The sequence below is a fragment of the Anguilla rostrata genome, chromosome 9 (genome assembly GCF_018555375.3).
Source record: "Anguilla rostrata isolate EN2019 chromosome 9, ASM1855537v3, whole genome shotgun sequence".
Classification (NCBI taxonomy): domain Eukaryota; kingdom Metazoa; phylum Chordata; class Actinopteri; order Anguilliformes; family Anguillidae; genus Anguilla; species Anguilla rostrata.
The window spans coordinates 18096462-18118341 of record NC_057941.1 but is presented as its reverse complement, the minus strand read 5'-3'; the positions used below and the strand labels follow the sequence as shown (position 1 = coordinate 18118341).

Sequence of the window (21880 nt, the reverse complement as noted above, 5' to 3'; positions counted from 1 at the left end):
ATCTTAAAATGTTCGTCTCTGTATACAGACATATTCATCCAAATGACAAATTTCCCTGTCAGAAAATTATTTTTCGGTATTCATATATATTTGACCGCATATAATTTAATTTCAGTACGATTACAATGTGAACAGAATTTACAAAAAAGGAATACAGAATTTCAGACTGCCCCATTGTGCGTATAGATCGCATGCTTTTAATAGGTCTTATTAAAAGGAATTCAACTCCAATCCCTGTAGACACATAGGGAAAGAGAAAACGCATTACGATATAGGCGCAGCATCAGTCGTTTCCGCTAGGCTGCGTTCCCTTGATGGAGGAGAGAGCGAGTGGAATCAGGCTTGAGGGAGAGAACAGAGTGAGGGCGAGTGAGGGGCTGGAGCTGAGCGAGGGAATGAGGCGTGAGAGAGCGCGGTTGGCAAGCAGTGACAGACTGGCAACGGCACTACAGGACAAGCATGTACAGCCGGAGGAAGGGTGTGCAGTGCGAAACAAACGTGTGCAAAAATCAATAGATAGGTTTAGTTTAGTTTGGCCTCTGAGGGAAATGTAAATGAGGACCCAAAACAAATAAGAATAGACAATGGGATATAAAGGAAGGAGTGAAAAACTGCCTTGAATGACAAATAATAGAGTTACCGAGGCGCACATAACAGCCAAAGACGAAGGAATGCGCAAGTTCTAGCACAGACTGATTAGGCCCGCCAAAGCGATATATTAGCGTGTAATCTCCTTTTAGGGAACGTACCACTGAACGGTGTGAAGGATAGCCCAGCTATCAACAGCGCAAGAAAAACAAAACTATTTTAAAAGAAGACATCTTAAATTATAACAACACAGGATTGTTGGCATTTGAACGCCCTATTTACGTTGGTACCTGGTGAAAATAGAACAAACTTGCGATGGCTTTGGTAATGGAACCAGTAAGTAAATGGACCCCAAGCCAAGTGGTGAACTGGATGAAAGGTAAGGATGGCAGAAATTAAGGGGACAATCGAGTTAAAATATTTGCGTCGTGAATAGCATCTGCTAATACAATTTGTTATATTGGGGAACAGGTTTGGTGTGTTTTTTGCATGTAGCTTATTTCGATTACCGCGTATCATCATTCGGTCTATTCCGAATAGGAATGATTTCTAATAGATAACATATGCAAGCAGCTTGATGCGAACGAGGTTTAGCCTACCAATACTGGATTCACAAGCGTAAATAGTGGTTTAACTAACCTTGGCAAATCTAGTAATCAATTAATTTGTCAACAAATAGCGTAGCCTATAGAGGGGGAATCCACGTAACACGTGAACGCATTCAGTTGAATATTTAATTGAACGATTATTGTCCTCGCTGCTATTGCTCAGTTCAGCTGCACATAATTGTATTCCCCTCGCTTGCAGATTCTTTATACGTATACACGACTATATGTTTTTACTGCGTCTGTGGTCGTTTAAAGAAGCGATCTGTTGATAACGTGACAGGCAACATTGTAATTTGATTCAGTTCATCGCGTAAAACGTGCGTTGGTTGAGTATCCTCACGTGCGCTGTTATGATGCAAACAGTGGAACAATAGCGCTTACCAGACAAGCTCTGACCAATGCACATAACTGCGAGGGCAATGGCCGTAAATTTGGGCTTGTACTCATCAAGAACAAATGTAATTCCTCTCTTAACTTTTGTGGGTTTCTGAGTTATTTTAGCTTTGCATGTTAATTTGTTGTCGCTTTATAATATACATTTTGGTGTTGGGTTTAGCTATAGTGTGAATCAACACTCCCGAGTGGGTGTTTTGTTCTACTGTATGTGTATGTGGTCGCAGCTCCTGGTTAATCTCCTTGTGTATAGGCACACTTTTTACATTTAGGAATGCTAGCTTCTTGATTAAACATTATACCCGACAGCAGAATTTATAATACATGTGCATGTGTGCCAAGGGGAGGAAATGGAAAAATTGACAATTAATGGGAAAGGCTGAAGTTCACTTACTCTACATGCGGGATGACTCTGGCACACCTGTGTGTCGTTAAATCAGGAGTTATAGTCACCTGTGTGTGGAGATCCATCTTTGGTGAGGGATATCCCAGGTACACCTGAATTGACAAACACAGTTCTAGGGACAGATGGAAAGACAAGACACATTTCTGCTTACCAGTAGGCCGGCACACTTTTTTGAGTACTGATGCACATGCATGCACATGCACACACACACACACAGAGTTTGGACAGAAACACATAGATGACAGTATGTAATATACAGTAAAGTTGATGCAGGAAACAAGTTCTGCTTTAAACAGGAGCGGGGGAGTAAAGTGTACGCTTACTGTATATCTTTGCATCTGTGTCTCCATTTTGAATGAATGGCCTCTGTTCTCTGCCAAGTTGGGAGAGCTCTCTCTCTACTTGCCTTGCCGTTGAAGTCCTGGGTGGCATGCCTGGCAAAGATCTACAATTGGCACTGAGATTCAGAAGTGTGAAGGGTGAAAATCTCTCACAGTTGCGTGCTTGTGTAGAGATACATGATCATCAGAATGCACAAATACACTGATTATCAGGAAATGTGTTGTTTTGCTGGAGGTGATAAACCTGTAGGGCAGGAAGGTGGCAGGCCTACAGGAATAGGCAGGCAGTGTTCCCCCTGCCCTTTTACTTTGTTTATGCGTATCTGTCTGAGTAAAAGCTTTCATGTGTGCAAAATGTAGTTGCACTAGCTTGATAGTGCCTTCTCTGTCTGTGCTGCACAAATATTTAGTGTGTAGGTCTGTTCCAAACACATGAGCTTGGGAAGGCTGGATTGGCACTACACACTTGGCCTGGTTTCCTTGCAGGTGATCAGACCAATTTTCTGCCCGCTTCGTAGCATTTGTGGGCCCAGATTTCCTAGCCCTAGAAGTTGTAGATCCCTCTGTAATAGGGGTACAGGGAACCCTGAGGGCAGTAGCAATAATCAATATTTGCCTGGTCATATTGGCCAATACCAATACCTACTGTTTGTAAAAATACTGCTAACATTATTTTATGTAACTGCAACCAAGTTCCCACATTCATGAGTAAATGAGTTCAGACATAATGGAGCAATGCAACAAATTGAATTAGTTCCACAGAATACTTCAGCTCACTTACTTTATCATGACGCAGAGCGCTACCAAGTCTCTATGTAGCTTTGCTTGTGAATTTGCTGAATAATAAATAAAAAATAATAAATAATAACATGGCTATGATTAGACTACTGTATGAGCATGGCATTTTCACTTAATTATAGCATCAGTTCGTGCATCAAATACATTTTCTGTCTGGTGCATGTATGTTGCATCATACTGTTGATCCATCATATCAGCAATAATCTTAGTTTATCGACCAAGTTCATGAGAAGCTATTATTGACTATTGATACTGATACCACCCCAATATTACCATACACCCATTCTTTATACTTGGCTCTATTTGACTCATTTATACTTTAGTATGGTCATAAAGAATTTAGAACAATTCAAATAAAATATGCAAGCCTATTTGTCTCCAGGTTGTTATCACAGTGGCATTAAAATGTCTGTAGTCAATCTTGTGGGAACTTGTTGCTGTTAAAATATGTTTCTGGAACACTTCTCGCACAACCTTCTGAGCCATGCCAAGTTAGTGTGATCCACAGTGCTTTTGAGTGACCAGTTTCATAGAACAACAAACTGCAATGAGATCTGGAGCCCTCTAGTGCAGCATACAGATGATTATGTACACTGCAAGTGCAAAAGTGTATTTTGAGCTCACTGACAGTGCAAGAGGGAACAAACCAGGAAGTGAAATTGTTCTTCAGCATGTGTTCAGGTACAGCTTTAAACCATGATGAAGTAGCAGAGTTGTTCTCCATAAAACACCCACATGTAAGACTGCAAGCACTCATGAACACTGCAATGCTGGGATTATGTCCATCTAATGTGGTTGTGCCAAAAAAGCATTAGACAATTCTGATTATCATTATAATGATGGTTTCTACAGTAATCTCAGATTATTTTGAAAATAATCCTATGATCCTCATATGCGCTGGTGTACACTACATGACCAGGTCTTCCACTGGTTACATAGGCTTGAAACAGATGCCATTGTGACCCCGCTATGTGACTTTTGATAATAGAAAACATTTTAATTTAAAACATCTGTGGTTAATTTGTGCTTCAGTCTGTGAAATGCTGAGCGTTAGATGTTGCGCACCAAAAAAAAAAAAAAATTTAAATGACAGCCTCCTCAGAGTGATAAGTTGCGCTCCTGGTGATACTACAAACCGCGTGTCAGTTTCTGTCAGTGAAGTGTAAGAGAATCAATGAAACCCATGCAACCACATTCATCCACCACCTCACAAACCTGTGTGAGTGCCCATTGTGGTCATTGCAGTAATGACAGTGAAAGAGGAGCAGAATGGTCTCTCTATCGCTCTTTCTCTCTCTCTCTCTCTCTCTCTCTCTCTCTGGGGTTTTTCAGTAATGTGGGTGCGCACGTACACAATCTGCCTTGTTTCTTTGTGCACAGCATCAGTCATATGTTATTCTGTGTTTTATGCATTGCTGCAAGTGCGTGTGTTTGATCCTGCTCTCCTCTGCTCAGTAAAACTGGAGGATAAACAAACCTGCCAGTCTCTCACAAAGAGGATTTAATCCTGAAGGTCTAATATGTTAATTTAGTTATGCCTGTAGTGTTTTTCAGGAAATGCACTTGGTTAAGTTGCGCATGTGGATTTACCCACTTCAAACATATATTCAAAACATTACATCTCCTGTGTGAAAGCGAGACTTCTGACGCTCCAATAGCACCTCTAAAGTATTACACACATGTTCAGTATTCCATATACTGTTTAATTTAAAAAAAAATTGTGATCAAAAAGTGTCCATGTTCAATATACACTACATTTCCAAAAGTATGTAAATACCCCTTCTAATTAGTGGTTTTGGCTATTTCAGCCACACCCACTGCTAACAGGTGTATAAAATCAAGCACACCGCGATGCAATCTCCATTGACAAACATTTGCATTAGAATAGGTTGTACTGAAGAGCTGAGTGACTTTCAACGTTGCACTACGATGCCACCTTTCCAAGTCAGTTAGTGAAATTTCTGCCCTGCTGGAGGTGCCCCAGTCAATTTGAATTGGTGTTATTGTGAAGTGGAAATGTATAGGAGCAACAGTAGCTCAGCTGCGAAGCAGTAGGCCACAGAAGCTCACAGAATAGGACCGCAGAGTGCTGAAGCGTGTTGTGCGTAAAAATCATCTGTCCTCGGTCGCAGCACTCAATACAGTTCCAAACTACCTCTGGAAACAACGTCAGCACAAGAACTGTTTTTCAAGAGCTTCATGAAATGGGTTTCCATGACTGAGCAATCATATACAAGCCTAAGATATCCATGATGTTCTACAGAATTGCACACTTCCTACTTTATAGCAACAGTTTGGGGAAGGCCCTTTCCTGTTTCAGCATGACAATGCCCCTATGCACAAAGCTAGGTCCATAAAATAATGGTTTGCCAAGTTTGGTGGGGAAGAACTTGACTGGCCTGCACAGAGCCCTGACCTCTACCCATCAAACACCTTTGAGATGAATTGGAATGCCAAATGCGAGCCAGGCCTTATGCCCGACATCAGTGCCCAATGTCACTAATGCTCTTGTGGCTGAATGGAAGCAAATCCCTGCAGCCATGTTCCAGAATCTACTGGAAAGCCTTCCCAGAAGAGTGGAGGCTGTTGCAGCAGCAAAGGCGGATCCAACTCCATATTAATGTCCATAGTCTTGGACTAAGATGCTGAACAAGTACATATGGGTGTAATGTTCAGGTGTCCACATACTTTTGGAAATGTATGTATACTGAATGGAAGGGACTAAGGGGCATAAAGATGGATCAAAGAGAGAAAAAGAGTGAAAAGATAGAGACATACATAAAGGAGAGATAGATGTGAGAAGAGGGGGATGAGTTTCCCCAAGGGATAGTACAGCTCCTGATCTGCTTCTGTGCTGCTACTTACATTGTTCTGAATGAGTGTTAAACGCTACCTCCTCTTCAAGGGCTCAGAGCTAATGGAAGTGGAAATTTATTCCCCAAACCATCTTGTCATGCCCTGAATCTGGTTGATTTAAGAGGTCTTATTAAAATTCATGGAGTTTTTCCCTCCACAGAAAAGGCTGTGAAGGGGCCAGCACCCAGGGGAAGGAGGCGGGGTAGGGTGGGGGTGGAGGTGTTTTCTGGGAGTGCCAAAGGTGTAGCAGGATACAGGAATGCACTGCAGTGCCCAGTAACTATATTTTGTACATTGTTCCACTGTCGTATGTGTTAGAAATGCTTTTCAAAGTTTACAGTAGAGTTTACAATATTCACACTTTATCCAATGACAACATTGACTGTGCTGCTTTGTTTTTTTCCTTAGATGCAATTTCTAGATTTCTGACTATGAATGTGAATATGTTTCTTCCATACCTTCAATTTCTGTTGAATACATTTCTTCCATACCTAGTTTCTTCAAGCCTCCTTTCTCAATAGCCTACCTACAAGTTTCTTCAAGCCCCCCTCTCTTTCTCTCTGTCTCTCTCTCATTCTCAACCTACTGAGCCTAATCTTTCTGCTCCAATGGAGTTCGTGAAAAGCGCAAAGGTTTAGGTTTCCACTAATAACAGTTGCGCTTCGAGTGACATCATGAGAAAATCCTCTTTTCCATCACTTCTCTCTTAAGATGTGAAAGCGGCCAATGCCACATAAATAAAGCCTGCCATCGCGCAGCTCAGACAGCCCTTGCAAACCGATACTATGTTAAGATTTTATTGAAAAAAAAAAAAAAAGGCTGTCGTGTCGTGTTACAGGGAGGAACAGAGTGTAGGCGGCTGCCGCTGGCTGCACAGTCTCGATACCAGCCCCCATAGTTGCGTCACATACAAGAGGCGAGGAGGGCCGAGTCCTCCCGCGTGTTCTGAAGTTTACGATCGGTGAACAGCGAGCCGCAGACGTGGTAAAGCCAGTCTCTTCCCAGAATGTCCGAGTGACGAGTCACAAGGCGATCAGCCGCCTCGCACTCTGACACGCGCCACAGTGCCACCTCTCCCACCCATCTGTCTGTGACGTAACGTAGCGCCGCATGTACGGGAGTTCAGTGCTACGCCTTTTATTTTAAGCACTGCGTTTGTTAGTCCAGCGCCGTGTCTATTTCCACGTGGAGGCGTATGCAGCGCTATGTGAAAACAAGTTATTCTGAGGCTGTTTGGATCAGCAGATCAACGCAACACCTTTGCACAACGTTGGTTGTACTGTCGCATTGACTAGCCACATTGTCTTAGGAATACAGTTTCCTTTCTGTTTTATATATTGCTCCTTTGGACTGTATTGTATTTAACAATGTGCTGCACTTAACTCTATATGTTATGTACATACAAGCTTGTTCATACATGGACACACATTTATGTTCTTGTGTGTTTTGTGTCGATGTTATGTTTTGTATGTGAGCTGTCATCTATAACATTATGAACCAAAAATGGTAATTGTAGTGTTTCTTTTTCTTCAGTTCCGTTTGTACGAATTCAGTGCTATGTATACATTATTGTTTAATGATTTAGCTAAATGGTGTGGCTTCCTCTTTACTGCCTGTATAGAGTCATGTTTCTTGTTGAGAGATGTGTTGCATTTCATGTTATTCTATCCCCTGCACAGCAAAATGTCCAGAGTTAAACTCTTATCAGAGTACATATGGTCCTACTCTGGGCCAGAGCAGGACCTTATGTGCTCTAACAGTTGATTTAACACTGGACATTTTACTGTGCGCTTGTAAATTTATCAGGTTGCCAGCCTTCCCATAGTCCTGAATTCATTAGGCAGTCCAGTGGGAGATGCGCTACACAGTGCTCCACGCAAGCGAGTTTCAGTATGTTACAATTGTCATTCAGAGGAGCAAGACATAATAATACTGTCAATGGCGCTTTCATTCCAAGTGTACTTTTTCATTTAAATTTTGGCCATTTAGCAGATGCTCTTATCCAGAGAGACTTACATTCTATACGTACAATTGATTTATACAGCTGGATATTTTCTGAAGCAATTGGGGTTAAGTAACATGCGCAAGGGTACCAAGCCAGGGCCTATACATTATGCTACGTTTCCACCTGCTCCCATTCTCAGAATACAGGCAGTGTTTTGGTTTGGTGTTTCCTAATGCCACAGGCTTCAACCCAGAGGGGATTCAGGCGACCAAGAGAGAGGCATATGACCTCGGAGACTGTGATCAGTGGTCGAGGCACATTGCTGCATGGCCCTTGTGCTTCAGGCCACGCCATTTGTCACATGTCACGTGTAGCATGTGCATGAATTTAATCCCTGGCCTCGGCCCCAGATGAAATTGCGCTCTGGATTGCTCAATCACACGCCATGCTGGATCTCAGTGACGGTAGCCGCGCTGGCTATTCGGCGAATCACTGTGATCACTGTGATCCAATGGGATCACTTCAGAGCCCGCACTGATCCTGGAGCCAGAACTCTCGGGAGGTAATTGGGTTTTGTTACTGATCAAACGCTGCTCAGACTAATAAAATAGATGCTCTCCATCGCCCTGGGTCAAATGTAAGAATTAAGTCCAGGAGCTGAGACTCATTACACAGGCAATACCCACCCAAGCTGCACATTGCTTTTCCATTTATCAAGCAGAAGTCTATTATATAATGCTGCAAGATGTGGCTAACCTAATGACATGGAGGGCGGATGCTGATTTTCTGCTGAGCTTTCAGCTTGTATGACTTGTACTGCAAAAACGTGACAGTGGAGGGAAAGAAAAAAACACAGTATCCAGTGTTCTGCGCTGTCAGCCACACACATACAAGCCTTCACATGCGCATGCACGGGTGCACATACACACATGAAATCAGGCCTATAATCGTGCATTTGTGCTTCGGAGTGCTCGCTGCCCAGGTCTTTTGGCCGACTGGTTCCCTTTCGGGGGTGAACATATTGGGCGAGCCTGTTGCTAGGGTGCTTCAAAGATGCTCGCCTGTGTACACGCACCCCGAGAACAGGTGCCGGGGTGTGGCATTGGTGCAAATGTCCAGAGGTATTCCACATATGAAATGCTCCTCCATAAATTGGCTCCATGTGTCACATGCACCAGCTGTCACTGCAGCCCTGCAGATACCTCTTGCCCTGTGGCCAGTTCTGCAGTTTGTACTCATTCCATAGGAGCTGAGTATACACACTCAACAATCCCAGCAAGCCCTTATGTATCCCATAATGCAGATCTGCTGGAGCGGGTGTATAAACATTCAACACAGCGTCATGTAACTGCTTGACTGAGGTCTTCTGCAGACGTGGGTAGGGGACTTCTGTAGTGTCACACTGGTTTCAGTGTGAGAAGTTATAATGAGACTACACAAAACAGTTGTGTGTGTAGATTGTGTTATTTTGAGATAATGGTGATTGAGTCACCATTTATTAATCAAAATGAAGAACAGGTGTCATTTTTTCTCTCCACATAATCACTTCGGCAAACACCAAATGGAACTTGCCAAATAATGTATTTTAATTAAAAAATACATGCATTTATTTCTGAGTCATAGTAGTTAATGACAGTTACTGATCTAATCCAGGCCATAGAATTTAGCTTTGTCTTTTTTCTTCTTTCCCTCCAGTCCCTTGCATTCTGGCCCTCCTGTCACTCATATTTTCCCTCCGGTCCTCACACTCTTCTTTCTTCCTCTGTTTGGTGTGAGCGTGTGGCTTGGCCCTGCCTCTGAGTGGGTTCTCTGTCCGGCAGATTCCTGTAAAAAAGTGTTTCAATATGCTGTCAGTGGGTGGGAGTGGTGTGAGTCAGCCGGGAGATGCGTCGTGCTGCCTAGCAGCAGGTCTTCAGAACAGCGCGCTCAGATACAGACACAGCCCAATGCAGTCTCAGAAAAAAAAGCACCACAGAGCCTCTGACCAGACTCAGTACAGCAAAGATGCGCTGGACAAACACGAGAACATGAGAAAAAACCCACCGGAAGGTCAGTAGAGGCCCACTGAGAACACAGTTCACTACATACATTAAAGTACTGTTACCTGTTCTGAAAAATAAGGGACAGAAAATTGGTTTGATTATTTTAAATATCATTTAATGTACAGCCTTTCTGATAGTTGTAAACTCTACTTCAGTGAGTCAGATCCTTCAGTTCAGTATTGGGCTCCAACTCTTTCAAGGCCTAAATTCAGTTCTGATCTTCTGATGGGGTGTACTCATCATTGTTCGAACTTTTTATCTGCCTCAGTGTGGATTCCTAAAAGGGGTCCCTGTGGCTCAGTGGGACAAACTGGGCATTGAACGATGCAGAGAGATTTTCTCCCACATGTAGCTTTACTTCCAAAGGCCTGGCAACTTGCTGTAATTAACATGCGGTTTGGCAACTTACCTTGAGGGAGTCTGGAGGCGAAACAAAACTACAGAAGACTAGAAACCCTGTGACCTTCCCAGAATGCCTCTCTTCCTCCCTTGGTTTTTCCTGTTACTCATTGTCTCGTCCCTCATGCTCCTTGATCTCCTGGGGCACATGGGTGGCTTCACTGTCCAAGACCAGGGAAGTGGGAACTGGGAGCAAGAAAACTTGCTGCAGGTAGTTGATATGTCTTACAGATATGCTTCATGGTTGAGGCACTGTGTGTTGGCGGAGAGAGGAACAAGCCAGCAGAGAAATGCCAGGGCACAGGAGAGGAGGAGTGGAGTGATGGAATAAAAGGGTAGGAGAATGTGGAGGAAGAGTGTTGGCGTGTGACTCAGGTTGATCTCTTTGATGATTAAAAGAGATGTCTCTACGATGTATTAATCAAGTCACTCTGGTGGTAGTGTGGTGTTATATAACAGTCCTAGCTTTGTCTCCAGTGTGGACGTCATGAACTCAAAGGACTGTGCCCAGAGCAGTGCTAGGTGCTGACTTCCTCCTGCAGGTACTGTGACTTTTCCCCTCCAGGTAAATTGACACTGGTATATAACAGTTTACTGGGTCAGAAGTCAGGTGTTCAGACAGCAGCATGGAACATTTAAAATGGTGGCATAATCGGGTATTTGGAGGCAGAGGGGGTTGCTGGGTCAGGACATACATTTACACTGTATCATTTTCTGGGGTCAGGTGCACACGTATTGGTGTTGGATATGGTCTTGAGCCAGATGCACACCTGCTGGTGTTGGATATAGTCTTGGGTCATGTGTACACCTACTGGTATTGGATATGGTCTTTGGTCAGACGCACAGTTGTTGTTATTGAACAGTTTCTTGGGCTGACTCTGTAAAGAGGGGGGTAAGGCTGAGAGGATCAGAATTGGTGGTGGGGTCAGAGGGAGACTGTGGTCTGTGATCCGGGAGGGTGTCCAGATTAAACAGGAAGCATCCAAGGGTGGAGGATTAACTGAGCCGGAGGGCTCATTGCCCCATGGAGGGCTTTCACAACCGTTTGGCCTCAAAGAGTCACCATGTGGAAGCACAGCTCTGAAGCTGAAGACCCACACACACGCACACATGCTCACACACACTCACGGACACACACGCTCACACACACACACACACACACACAGCCGCATCCATGCTCACACAAGCTCACACACACGGTCACGCTCACCCACACACACACACACAAACACACAGACGCATACACAGGCATATACAACAATGTGTACACACATGCACTCTTACACACAGCTTTGTGTTGCAGGTACTGATAGTACTGATTTTAGAGATAAATATTGTTGATTTGGTAGGGGAGAGTTGATGGAGAGAGAAAGTCCCACTCCCCCACTTCACCCACCCAGTTAGGAGAGTGTAATCCCTCCTTTATGCATCTATGTAGGGGGTCTTGATTGGGGGTCCAGGGGTACAATGACTATTCTAGGAAGCTGCCGTGTGGGATTTCATGCCTCTTTCACAGGTATGTGCTGGTTGTTCAGCTCGTCCCATCTACATAAAGCGGGAATGGGGTTAAGGGGCTGGTGTGGGGGTAGTGCCGGCTAACATTTTGTTCAGGAGCATATCCGTAATTCCAATGAATTTTTAGGGTGTTCTCATGGTAATATCCCAGAGGTGCTAAGTCTGGAGCTTTATACTGGATTTATAACAGCAGGACTATGTGGTGGTATGAGATTGTAAATTGATGTATTTCATTGCTTTATGACAGTACTCTGCATGGAAGATTCTGCATGTTGCTTATTCATACAGCTGCAAGACTGATCTTTTACCTACCAATTATGCTTGATTTGCGTTATGGTCAGTGAGTTATTTTATAGGCCCATTAATAACGTTTATCTTATCCTCCCACTCACTCCCTCCTTTTCCTCTGCAGTCTCTGTTTCTGTATGACAGGGTATAAGAGCGAACTACCCTGGCTGTGTTCTTAGACTAAGTCAGAGTAGCCCTGTTTGTGGCTGAATTTGTCACCGTAGCGAGTTTAACCCACAGTGCCTGCAGTCACACCCGATTAAAGCCAGCCAGACCTGCTGCTAGTGATTGCATCATCTATAACACCATCACACATAGAAGTCTGGCAAATACACACACACAAACATACATGTGCAGAGACATACAGGCAAAGGCACATGCTGACACACTAACACTCTAACACTCACCTGCTCACACGTGCAGAGGCATATACATGTTCACACACTGACCCACACACACACACACTTACACACACAGGAATTAACCCAAATGAAAGTGAGAGGGTCAGCATCCTGAAACTGCATGAGTGCTGAGTGCCCTGAGGACTTCCATGATGGCGATGCCAGCTGTGGGCCTTTCAGAACCTCTCAGCAGACCTTGTGTCCTGTGGAGCCGGATCCACGACGCAGCGGCCTTTCAGATGAACGGGTACCCCGGCAGGGGCCCCCCTTCCCTGGAACAGGTTTCAGAGACAGGCTCCTTTCTCACGGCTCTCTCCAGGGCTGTTATTGACATTTTCTGGAGGGGTATGTGTGGCATAATAAGGCTTCCAGCCTGCCTGTCAGCCTGCCATATTTCTCTGGCTTTTCTCTTTGACATGGACATCTCTGGTTATAAACAGAAATGGAGAGAGGGAGGACTCTTCCTACTCTTAAGCAGCTCTGTTTGATCATCCTGTTTCCTTTTCATTTTTCCTCAATGGCTATGCAAACATACAGTCTGGTGGTGGTTTTCCTCCTGAAAGGCTAAGGATTGCTAGTTTCTGGTTTGTAGTCAGCTAATCATGAAGCCGAACTTAGGGTTTTAAGTGTTTAAAATATACATGTCCCTCAGTGTGGTGATAGGGAGGCTATAAACATCCATCTAGACATACAAATACTCTTCTCTGACTGTGTGTGTGTGTGTGTGTGTGTGTGTGTGTGAGCACACAGGCTAAGAGAGAGTGTGTCTGTTCTACATGTGTCCTGCATCTGACAGTGATGAATTATACCGATAGAAGTGCTGTACATCTCTCCCTGGGGAAACGGAGTACTATTGCCACCATGACTCACCCTCTGCAGCCTAATTAACAACCAATTAATACTCTTATCATCACAGAGTACTCTGTTTGTTTACAGTCCCCCGGGGGAGGATTTCTGGGCTCTGTAATCCTCTCTGCGTATGCTTCATTGTGTTCTGTTGTGCTGACTTGTCCCCTCAGGACATTCATTTTGTATTTGTACGCGTTTGTGCGTGAGTGTATGCGAGAGAGTGTGTGTTGGCGCAGTCATGAGTGAGTGTTTGTTTATCTTTTCTTTGTTTTTGAACATATACATAGTGCTTCTTCAACAGGTCCCTTCAGCACCACTTTTGGTAATAGTGGACATCTTGCGTCCTGTCTAAAAGGGGAATGGTGTGGTCTGTACTTCTCATGGGTCAGAAAGATGACACTGGTGAAATTAGTTCCCATATCAGTGAATGATGTGCATTTCAAATACAGCTATGCCTTGGGTCGAATGGAAAGCCACGGGCATCTTTCTATATTGCTCTGCAACATTTGGCTTCATTCATATTGTTCTTCCGAAATGCTCCTGTTTTACAGGATTACCTGACTGCAGTTAAGAGGAGTGAGAGGAGAGGTGGACACTATATGGGAGGGAAAAGAAGACTGTAGAGGGGGACAAAGGAGACTTGTAGAGCTGCCTTTTATCAAAGACTGGTTTTTTTAAGCTTTGGTCTCTTGGGAGCTGAGATGGAGTGACAGAACATTGAGCTAAAGCTGCACTCAAACATGATGAATACTTAAAAAAATATATATATATTTTGACAATACTTTTCAACCATGCCTGAAGCACCAAAGATTAGATGAAAGATAAAAGACAAATTTGACAGCAAAATATGCAGCTGCATACAGAGACAGCAGTGGCCCTTAAACCCAACTAATAACAATCCATTCTACTTTTCTTATTGCTATTACTTGTTACTACTTTACATTACTAGCATTATCTTTGTATTGTTTTTGATATTGCTGTTTTCTTTAACAGTTCTATTTTTTGAAAACTGCAGTCTATGAGCTTTGGAAAAATGTTTTGTAATACATGTCATTCTAATACAGCATTTAAAATTTAAATGTAATATTGTCAATGAAGTCAGGGAACAGACTTAAATGTAAAAGACATCCTCCAAATGCAAGCAGAGCCAGTGTTCCAGTGAACTGGTGTATCTCCTGTTCTATTAAAATGATGGCCACAAGGTCCTGTTGTAACATAGGTGTTCTGTGTTCTCCCTGACACATACCTCTTCCTCGCCTTCCAAATAGGGAAGGGCTACGCATTTCCATGGCTACAGTAGGCACTGCAAATAGCTCCACAATTCTCTGAGAATGCCAAGCCAGGTCAGCGGGTGTGTGTTTCTGTGACAACTGCCACTGTCTGGCTTTGAGGGTGTGTGTGTGTGTGTGTGTGTGTTCTTGTAGACATGCGGCCCCCAAGCCTGTGGGGTGAGACACTGGCAGAGACAGTGACTGATGGTATTTGCACAGCTGTGTGCCAAAGCTGTCACTGCACCACTGCCTGCTTAGAGACGGCTCTCTCTCTCTCTCTCTCTTTCTCTCATTCTCTTTCTCCCTCTCTTTCTGTCTCAGTGAGTGTCTGTCACGCTCTCACTCTCTGTCTGTGTATCCCTCTTCCTCTCTCTCTCTCATTTCTGCTTTATTTCCTTCCTGTTGCCCTGTCCACAATTTTTTATTAGTGTATATGCCCAATCAATGCTGCTATGTTTAGTTATCTCAAAAATCTTTCTAGAAATCTGGCAAAGGTTCATGCATGTTCAGGCATGCATGTGGGCATGCATTCACACGGCCACACACGCATATGCACGCACATACACACACACAGTCCATGCATGCATGTGTATGCATATATGCACATCTGGCCACATTCAGAATCACTTTAGCACACACTTCTAGTTCATAGAGAACAGGGGAGCTGTCCTTGGTGCTGCTGGATTTAAAATGAGGACAAGGAGCCTTTTACATTCTCTGGCTCCTGAGCTACAGTAAACTTTCTATTATATCCTATATATGACTGTTTGCAGTAATAGATTACGCCTAAGGGTAATAGGTTGCACTTAAGGATAATTGATGAAAATGTGTCATATCTAATTATATTTCTGGAGAAAAAAATTATTTTTCTCTTTTTAGAGAAAAGATGTGCGTATGTATTTCAACTGCATTTTGGTTCTTGGTTAGCATAGAAAATTTGTACTCATGCTTTAGTGATTTTGCATGTTTACTTACAAATCTGGAAACTTTTTTAGCTAGTTCTGGCAATAATGAATCAAGCCAATGTACTTCTGTTTCTCCTATATTGTAAACTGTTCCGATAAGCACATCTGCTTTTTTTTGCACAGCAATGACAATTGAAGGAGTTTGCGCTTCTTGAATGTGGCTGATGAAACTGTATGTAATGACAGCTCACTAATCTGTAATTAGCTAATCATTTACCGCAAAGATTTAGGTTGATTAGTGTTAGAATTATGCCCGCTGCATGTGTTCAGTTTTCTCATCAATTCAAAAATAGAAAAATGCACAGTTGCTTACATTAGGTGATACATAAAACACATTTCCAAAAACAGCTAGTATGTTGTTATGAGGTTTCCCTGTTGTCAACAATGGTTTTATACATTGTGTTGCCACATGCACATGGAGGAGTTATTCGGCCAATTCATAATTCTAATTTAGGCACTGTGAGAGTATCACAATGTTGTAATCGGTACAGAAGAAAGGCCTGTCCAAGAGTCTGCGACCCCTTGAGGGAGAATGAAGGTCAAACATTTACTCTATTTCCCAGATATAGTGCCTTGAAAAAGTATTTGCCCTCTTCCTGATTTCCACTATATTGCATATTTGTCACACTGAATGTTTCAGATCTTTGAACAAAATGTAATATTAGACAAAGGGAAAGTGAGTATAGACAAATAACTTTTTTTAAATTATTACTTCATTTATTTAATGAAAAAAGTTATCAAACTCCCATATTTCCCATGTAAAAAAGTAGTTGCTCCCTTGGCTACCAAATCAACCAGTTAACCAAATTTAACTGATAATTAGATTCAGCTGATTTAACACAGCCATGGTTTCCTTTGATTGTGGCAAAGTGTGCTTGTAGAAACTTTGTGGTTCACTACTTCACTATATATAGTAAGGTTCAAAATGAATGAGGTTTAGATTCAACGGGGCTGGCTGCAATCCAGCCTAGCTGTGTTTAGTCAGCTGAATCTAATTATCAATTAAATTTGGTTAATTGGTTGATTGAGTAACTAAGGAGGCAATTACTTTTTCACATGCATGATATGGGTGTTTAAATTAAATAAATGAAATAATAATTTAAAATATGTGTTTTGTGTTTACTCAGGTTCCCTTTGTCTAATAGTACATTTTGTCTAAAGATCCGAAATCATTCAGTGCGACAGATGTGCAATAATACAGGTAATCAGGAAGGGGTCAAGTACTTATTCACGGCACTGTAGATAATAAACGGAAGGGGGCCAGACGCAGATTGCAAACAACATCTTGAATGTCAAGCTTCTGTTTGCCCAGAAAATTGAAGTTATCTGAATTCTGAACAGAACTAAGAAAAGCTGACAGGGATTATTCATCAAAGATGTTGGTAAGACACTATCAGTACAACAGGGTGCAATAATTATTTCTTTTGTGATTGAAGCTATAGTCTTAATTAAGACTGGAAAGTCATGATGCTTTCCCACTTTGACATCTGGGATTTTTTTTTGGATACAATATTCCTTCCAAAGAAGATACAATGTTTTGCTTATGAATTTTTTGCTCAGGAAAACTAAACTGTAATCTGGTTCACTGGGTGAACAGGGAACAGAATTCTGCATAGAATGATTTAGTAAGCATTCTTAGGGTGGTTGCTTCTGTACCATAGGGTTGAGCATGTTTTCTACACATTTATTAACAATGTGGAAGTGTTTTTTAAATCATGGTGTATTGGGGTTACTATTTATGTGGCCGATAGGTGGGGTCTACAAAATACATTTACCATGATGGGAGACCGGGTTGTCTCTCAGATGGTTATGATGTTCTGTGATTACGTTCCATTTGTGTGGTGGTTGGTGAATGTATCATATTTCTTAATCTTTTATTAAAATTAATTTCCTTTTTTTATGACTCAGTAAAGGAATATCCAAGTCTCAGAGTTTCAAGTCTTTCTCTTTCTCTTTCTCTCTATCACTTTATCTGCCCCAGGGCTGGATGACTGTCTTCAACAGTACATCCAGAACTTTGAGCGGGAGAAAGTCGGAGGAGACCAGCTGCTGAGGATCACCCACCAGGAGCTGGAAGACTTGGGTGTGTCCCGTATTGGACACCAAGAGCTCATCCTGGAGGCAGTGGACCTGCTTTGTGCTCTGGTGGGTCCAGTTACTGTCAGGTCTGCCTGGAGAGTGGAGCTGCCATCTCCCAGACAGAGTCTGTGGGGAGCATGATGGGGTCTGTAGGTGTCTCATAAGTCAGGCTGGCTAAAGAGAGCTGCTCTGGGTCTGGATCTGTGGATAGTGGGCCTTTAGCCGCGTTTCCACCGCAGGAACTTTACCCCGGAACGAGGAACCTTTTGAGGAACTCAGTGCGTTTCAACCGCAGGAATTAGTGGCTTTATTTTACCCCCAAAAAAGTTCCTGCTCGGGGGGTAGTACTTTCCGAAAGTACCAGAACCTTTGGGGTGGGGCGCAAGCGCTGAAAATTTCTGATTGGTCGACTACTTGCAGTGTTTTATTTCAACCGCCATGTTTAAAAATATGCAGCCGCAAACCGATTTTATTTTCATAATAACTTCAAATCAAACTTGTATGTTACGCGGCGCAGTAGCCTAGTTTTGGTTATAGCCTGCCAACGTCTTGGAATTATAACGTGTGCTCTTCTGTTCTTTTCTTGCTTTAGTATTCGTTTTATAAAATGCTAAGCATTCGTGCCGTTGACAGGATATTACCTACCAAAACATTCAAACGGATTAATTCGGTTGCTGAATATTTTCTTCCGGATTTTCTTTGTTAGCCCATTGTAATTGACTCAAAACGTTTGATACAGTTATGTGAGGTATGTGGTAGTTCTGCGTAATTCACATTGGTGATACAGTAAAAGCAAACTGGAAATCACCTTCCGCACTTTTTGTCATGGTAAAATAACAGGTTAATTCTAGTAATCGTCCCTTTAGCTTTTTCAGACTGCCGTAATTTTACTCTGCTATTCTTCAATTCCACAAAAAGACCAGGAAGACTATGGACTAATTTATGGTGCATGGTTCGCATCTGGAGGGCACACTTCGCTGCTCGGCTAGCAGTAACTTCGAAGGAAAGCAAACGGTGGCTGTACCACTGCTAATTTAAATTTTCATGCAAGTCCGAGTTTTCGTTCTATTCTTGTCATTTTGCGATTAGCCTATATGGAATTGACGATGAGAAAATAATCAAACAGCAAATTGTTTACAACGTGCATGTTTTCTGCTGTTGTTGCCAGTTATATTGGAAATGTGAATGCATTCTGTCGCCTCGGATGTCAAGACATGAAAGTGAATGTTCGCATAAAAACATAACGAATGTGTTTGAGAGGATATATAAAACAGTTACAATCTGACTATTGGCCTGTTATATCCTATTTGTTGCATAACAACGGTCCAAGTTCAACTACCAACGACAGTTTTGCTTGACAACGGTAAAATATGCCCAAACGGCTGCAGAAGAATATTTCAATTCCAGGTGATTAAATCGATAAAAATCAATAAATACAAAAGTAACCATATATAGTCATTGTTGGTAACCCGTTGTATATAAGTGGAATAAACCCCTCCTGGCTGGTTATTAGAAAATAATGTAGGCTACTTTGGTGGTAGTATGGGGTTACAGAAGAAATCATAGGACAGATGGACCGACGACAACGTCGCTTTTTCATACGTCAGTGGGCTAATTTGCCTAATCTTCGCGGGACTTTAGACCGCGGTGGAAACGCAGACAACCATGGGCTGAAGGAACATTTTAGTTCCTTGAAAAGTAGTTCCTGGGACTAAAAGTTCCGGGTACTTTTGGTGGAAACGCAGCTTTTGTCTCTAGGAAGAGGCATTAGCTGACTGGACATTATGCGGCCCATCTTCCCAAACATTTTCTGTGTAAATGACTCTTCTTTTTTTAAACTTTGTAATTCTTTGTAACATTGGGTGTGTCCTTTCTGAACTCTGGTATGAACAAAGACTGTTCTACATGTAACTGAATTGGAAAAATGAGACCTTTATGGGAAATAGCAGTATAAAAACAAAAACAATGTAGGCTGAATGGATTTATGAATTCATATTATCAGATCCATATATTGTAAGTTGGGTGATTCATATTTAAGTAAATACAATATTCTGTTTATTAAAATTATTTTTATATCACTGGTTACAAACTATGTTTAATGCCAGGCCGGCTCTATATCTCTGAAAATAAGCAATCCTTTGATAACAGATTGGGAATACGACTGGCACTGAGTGACAGACTCCACCAGATGACACTCTGCAAAACCTGGACACTTTATTTACCTGAGCTGTTTAATTTATCGCGCAACCTGTTCCCTGACGATGAGAGATGGGAGGATAATGCCAACTTAATTTGGAAGCTTTGTGCAATTTTAATCCCTCGTTCCTTTTTGGGTCCTGATAGTCTGTTCTGTGTGTTCTGTAGAATTATGGCTTGGAGACGGAGAACTTGAAGACGCTGTCGCACAGACTCAATGCCTCGGCTAAGAACCTGCAGAACTTCATCACAGGTCGCCGGCGGAGCGGACATTACGAAGGCCGGACCTCGCGTAAACTGCCTAATGACTTCCTCACGTCGGTAGTGGACCTCATCGGCGCAGCCAAAAGCCTTCTGGCATGGCTGGATAGGTTAGGCTTGCAAAGTGCTACTCTCTAAATGCTAACTCTATACTCTCTCAACTCCACACCTCAAATCCCCTTGCTCATGCCCCAACATTCTTCTGACATCGTCTTTGCATTTCCCCTTAACAACGGAGAAAAAAATATGTGTCACGCACGACTAACAATGCATCTCCCTCCTAGATTGCACTCATGATCAATTACCAACAACTCAACTCACCGTGGGCGATGCCCTTTAAATGCTTTCAGGGCACTGATAACCTTGTTCATGACTAATAGTCCAGTAACAGAGTCAATCTAGGCTGTGTGGGAAATTAATGTTGTTTTTTGTTGTAGTTTGTTTGTAGAGTTTATCAGAAACAATTATGGGTGGCTCAACTCAAAGAGAATCTGGCACAGCAGTGTCAGATAACAGAACCCCAGGTGCTGCTAGCCTTCCTCTGTAATGAAACCAGGAGCTCTCTGATGAGCACTCATCCATATTGGGTTTGTGACTCACTCTTTTAATCCAGTAAGCTGGCAGTATGGACTTTGAAATGCTTTGAAATCTGCTGCTGACAGGAGTGCTGGCATTTGTGTGATAACAAGGACATCTGTTGTGTCATTAAATAGTGCAGCTTTCTCGTGAACAAGATGGGAGAATGTATGTGAAATTTCTAATAAAATTCCTACTGATACATCGCTGTACCAAACAATTAGGGCCTCGTTTCACCTAAGTGATTTGCGAGGATTTTCACTTGCAGATCACAATATCCTGTCAAAAACAGTTCATGAAAATGCATCACTTTAAATTACAACTAAAAGTGTCACAACAACAGACCTCTCACGCACCGAAAGCTTTCCTCAAAAGTATGTCATTTCCTTTCACTTTATGGAGACAGAGGCACGCTCCAAAAATATGTTCTGTGATTGTACCCTTTTGATTACTTAGGAAGTAATGAGTTGCTCAAAAGATGCAGATTACCACAGCATGACATATTACATTTATGAAGCCATTATGTCATGTTTACGATGACATTATATATGCTATATAAAGCCTTTATGAGAGACACTTTATAGTGTGACCTAAATGTTTTTTTTAAGTATACTTAAGTGCATCAAGTTTATTTTTAAGTGTATTTTAAGTATATTTTTAAGTACTTTATAAAACTAAATTGTCCCTTTTTAAGTATACTTGAAAATATTTCAGAAGTATACCATTTATTAATTACTTCTGAACTTTATATCCCAAAGTCGTATACCTTAAGTATTTTAGAACTGTGATCTAAGTTTAATTCTATAAAGCAAAGTGTAAAGTGCACTTAAGTACCCTAACTGGATTTAGTTTAGCGGATGTGTATGTACTGTAAAGCATACTTTTGAAAACTTGTTTTTCCCCTTTTGCGATTACTGAGCTCACCAGTGCTCTCTTTCTTCTTAATGATGTTTCAAACAATTGATTTTGGTAAGCCTTTTTGACAGGTTTTTCTTATTTCTCAGCCACATAATTGCTTCCTTGACTTCTGTTGGCTCTGCTCCGCTTGTTGACTAAGGCCAATAGCAGACTGCAAAGGCGATCAAAAGTTGAGACTCAAGACT

At 42.2% G+C, this 21880-nt stretch overlaps 1 protein-coding gene across 2 annotated transcripts in view; it reads left to right on the top strand.

Annotated features, from left to right (window-relative positions):
• The first annotated feature begins 233 nt into the window (after positions 1-233).
• LOC135263138 (connector enhancer of kinase suppressor of ras 2-like) overlaps positions 234-21880 on the top strand; it is a 56912-nt gene continuing 35265 nt past the window's right edge. The window contains exons 1-3 of one of the 2 annotated variants that reach the window (XM_064350800.1): positions 234-967; positions 17647-17810; positions 20109-20311. In XM_064350800.1, the coding sequence (XP_064206870.1) occupies positions 904-967; positions 17647-17810; positions 20109-20311 (431 nt within the window). In that variant the 5' untranslated portion in view covers positions 234-903. The remainder of the gene's footprint in view (positions 968-17646; positions 17811-20108; positions 20312-21880) is intronic. The other variant, XM_064350799.1, reaches the window with a different exon arrangement.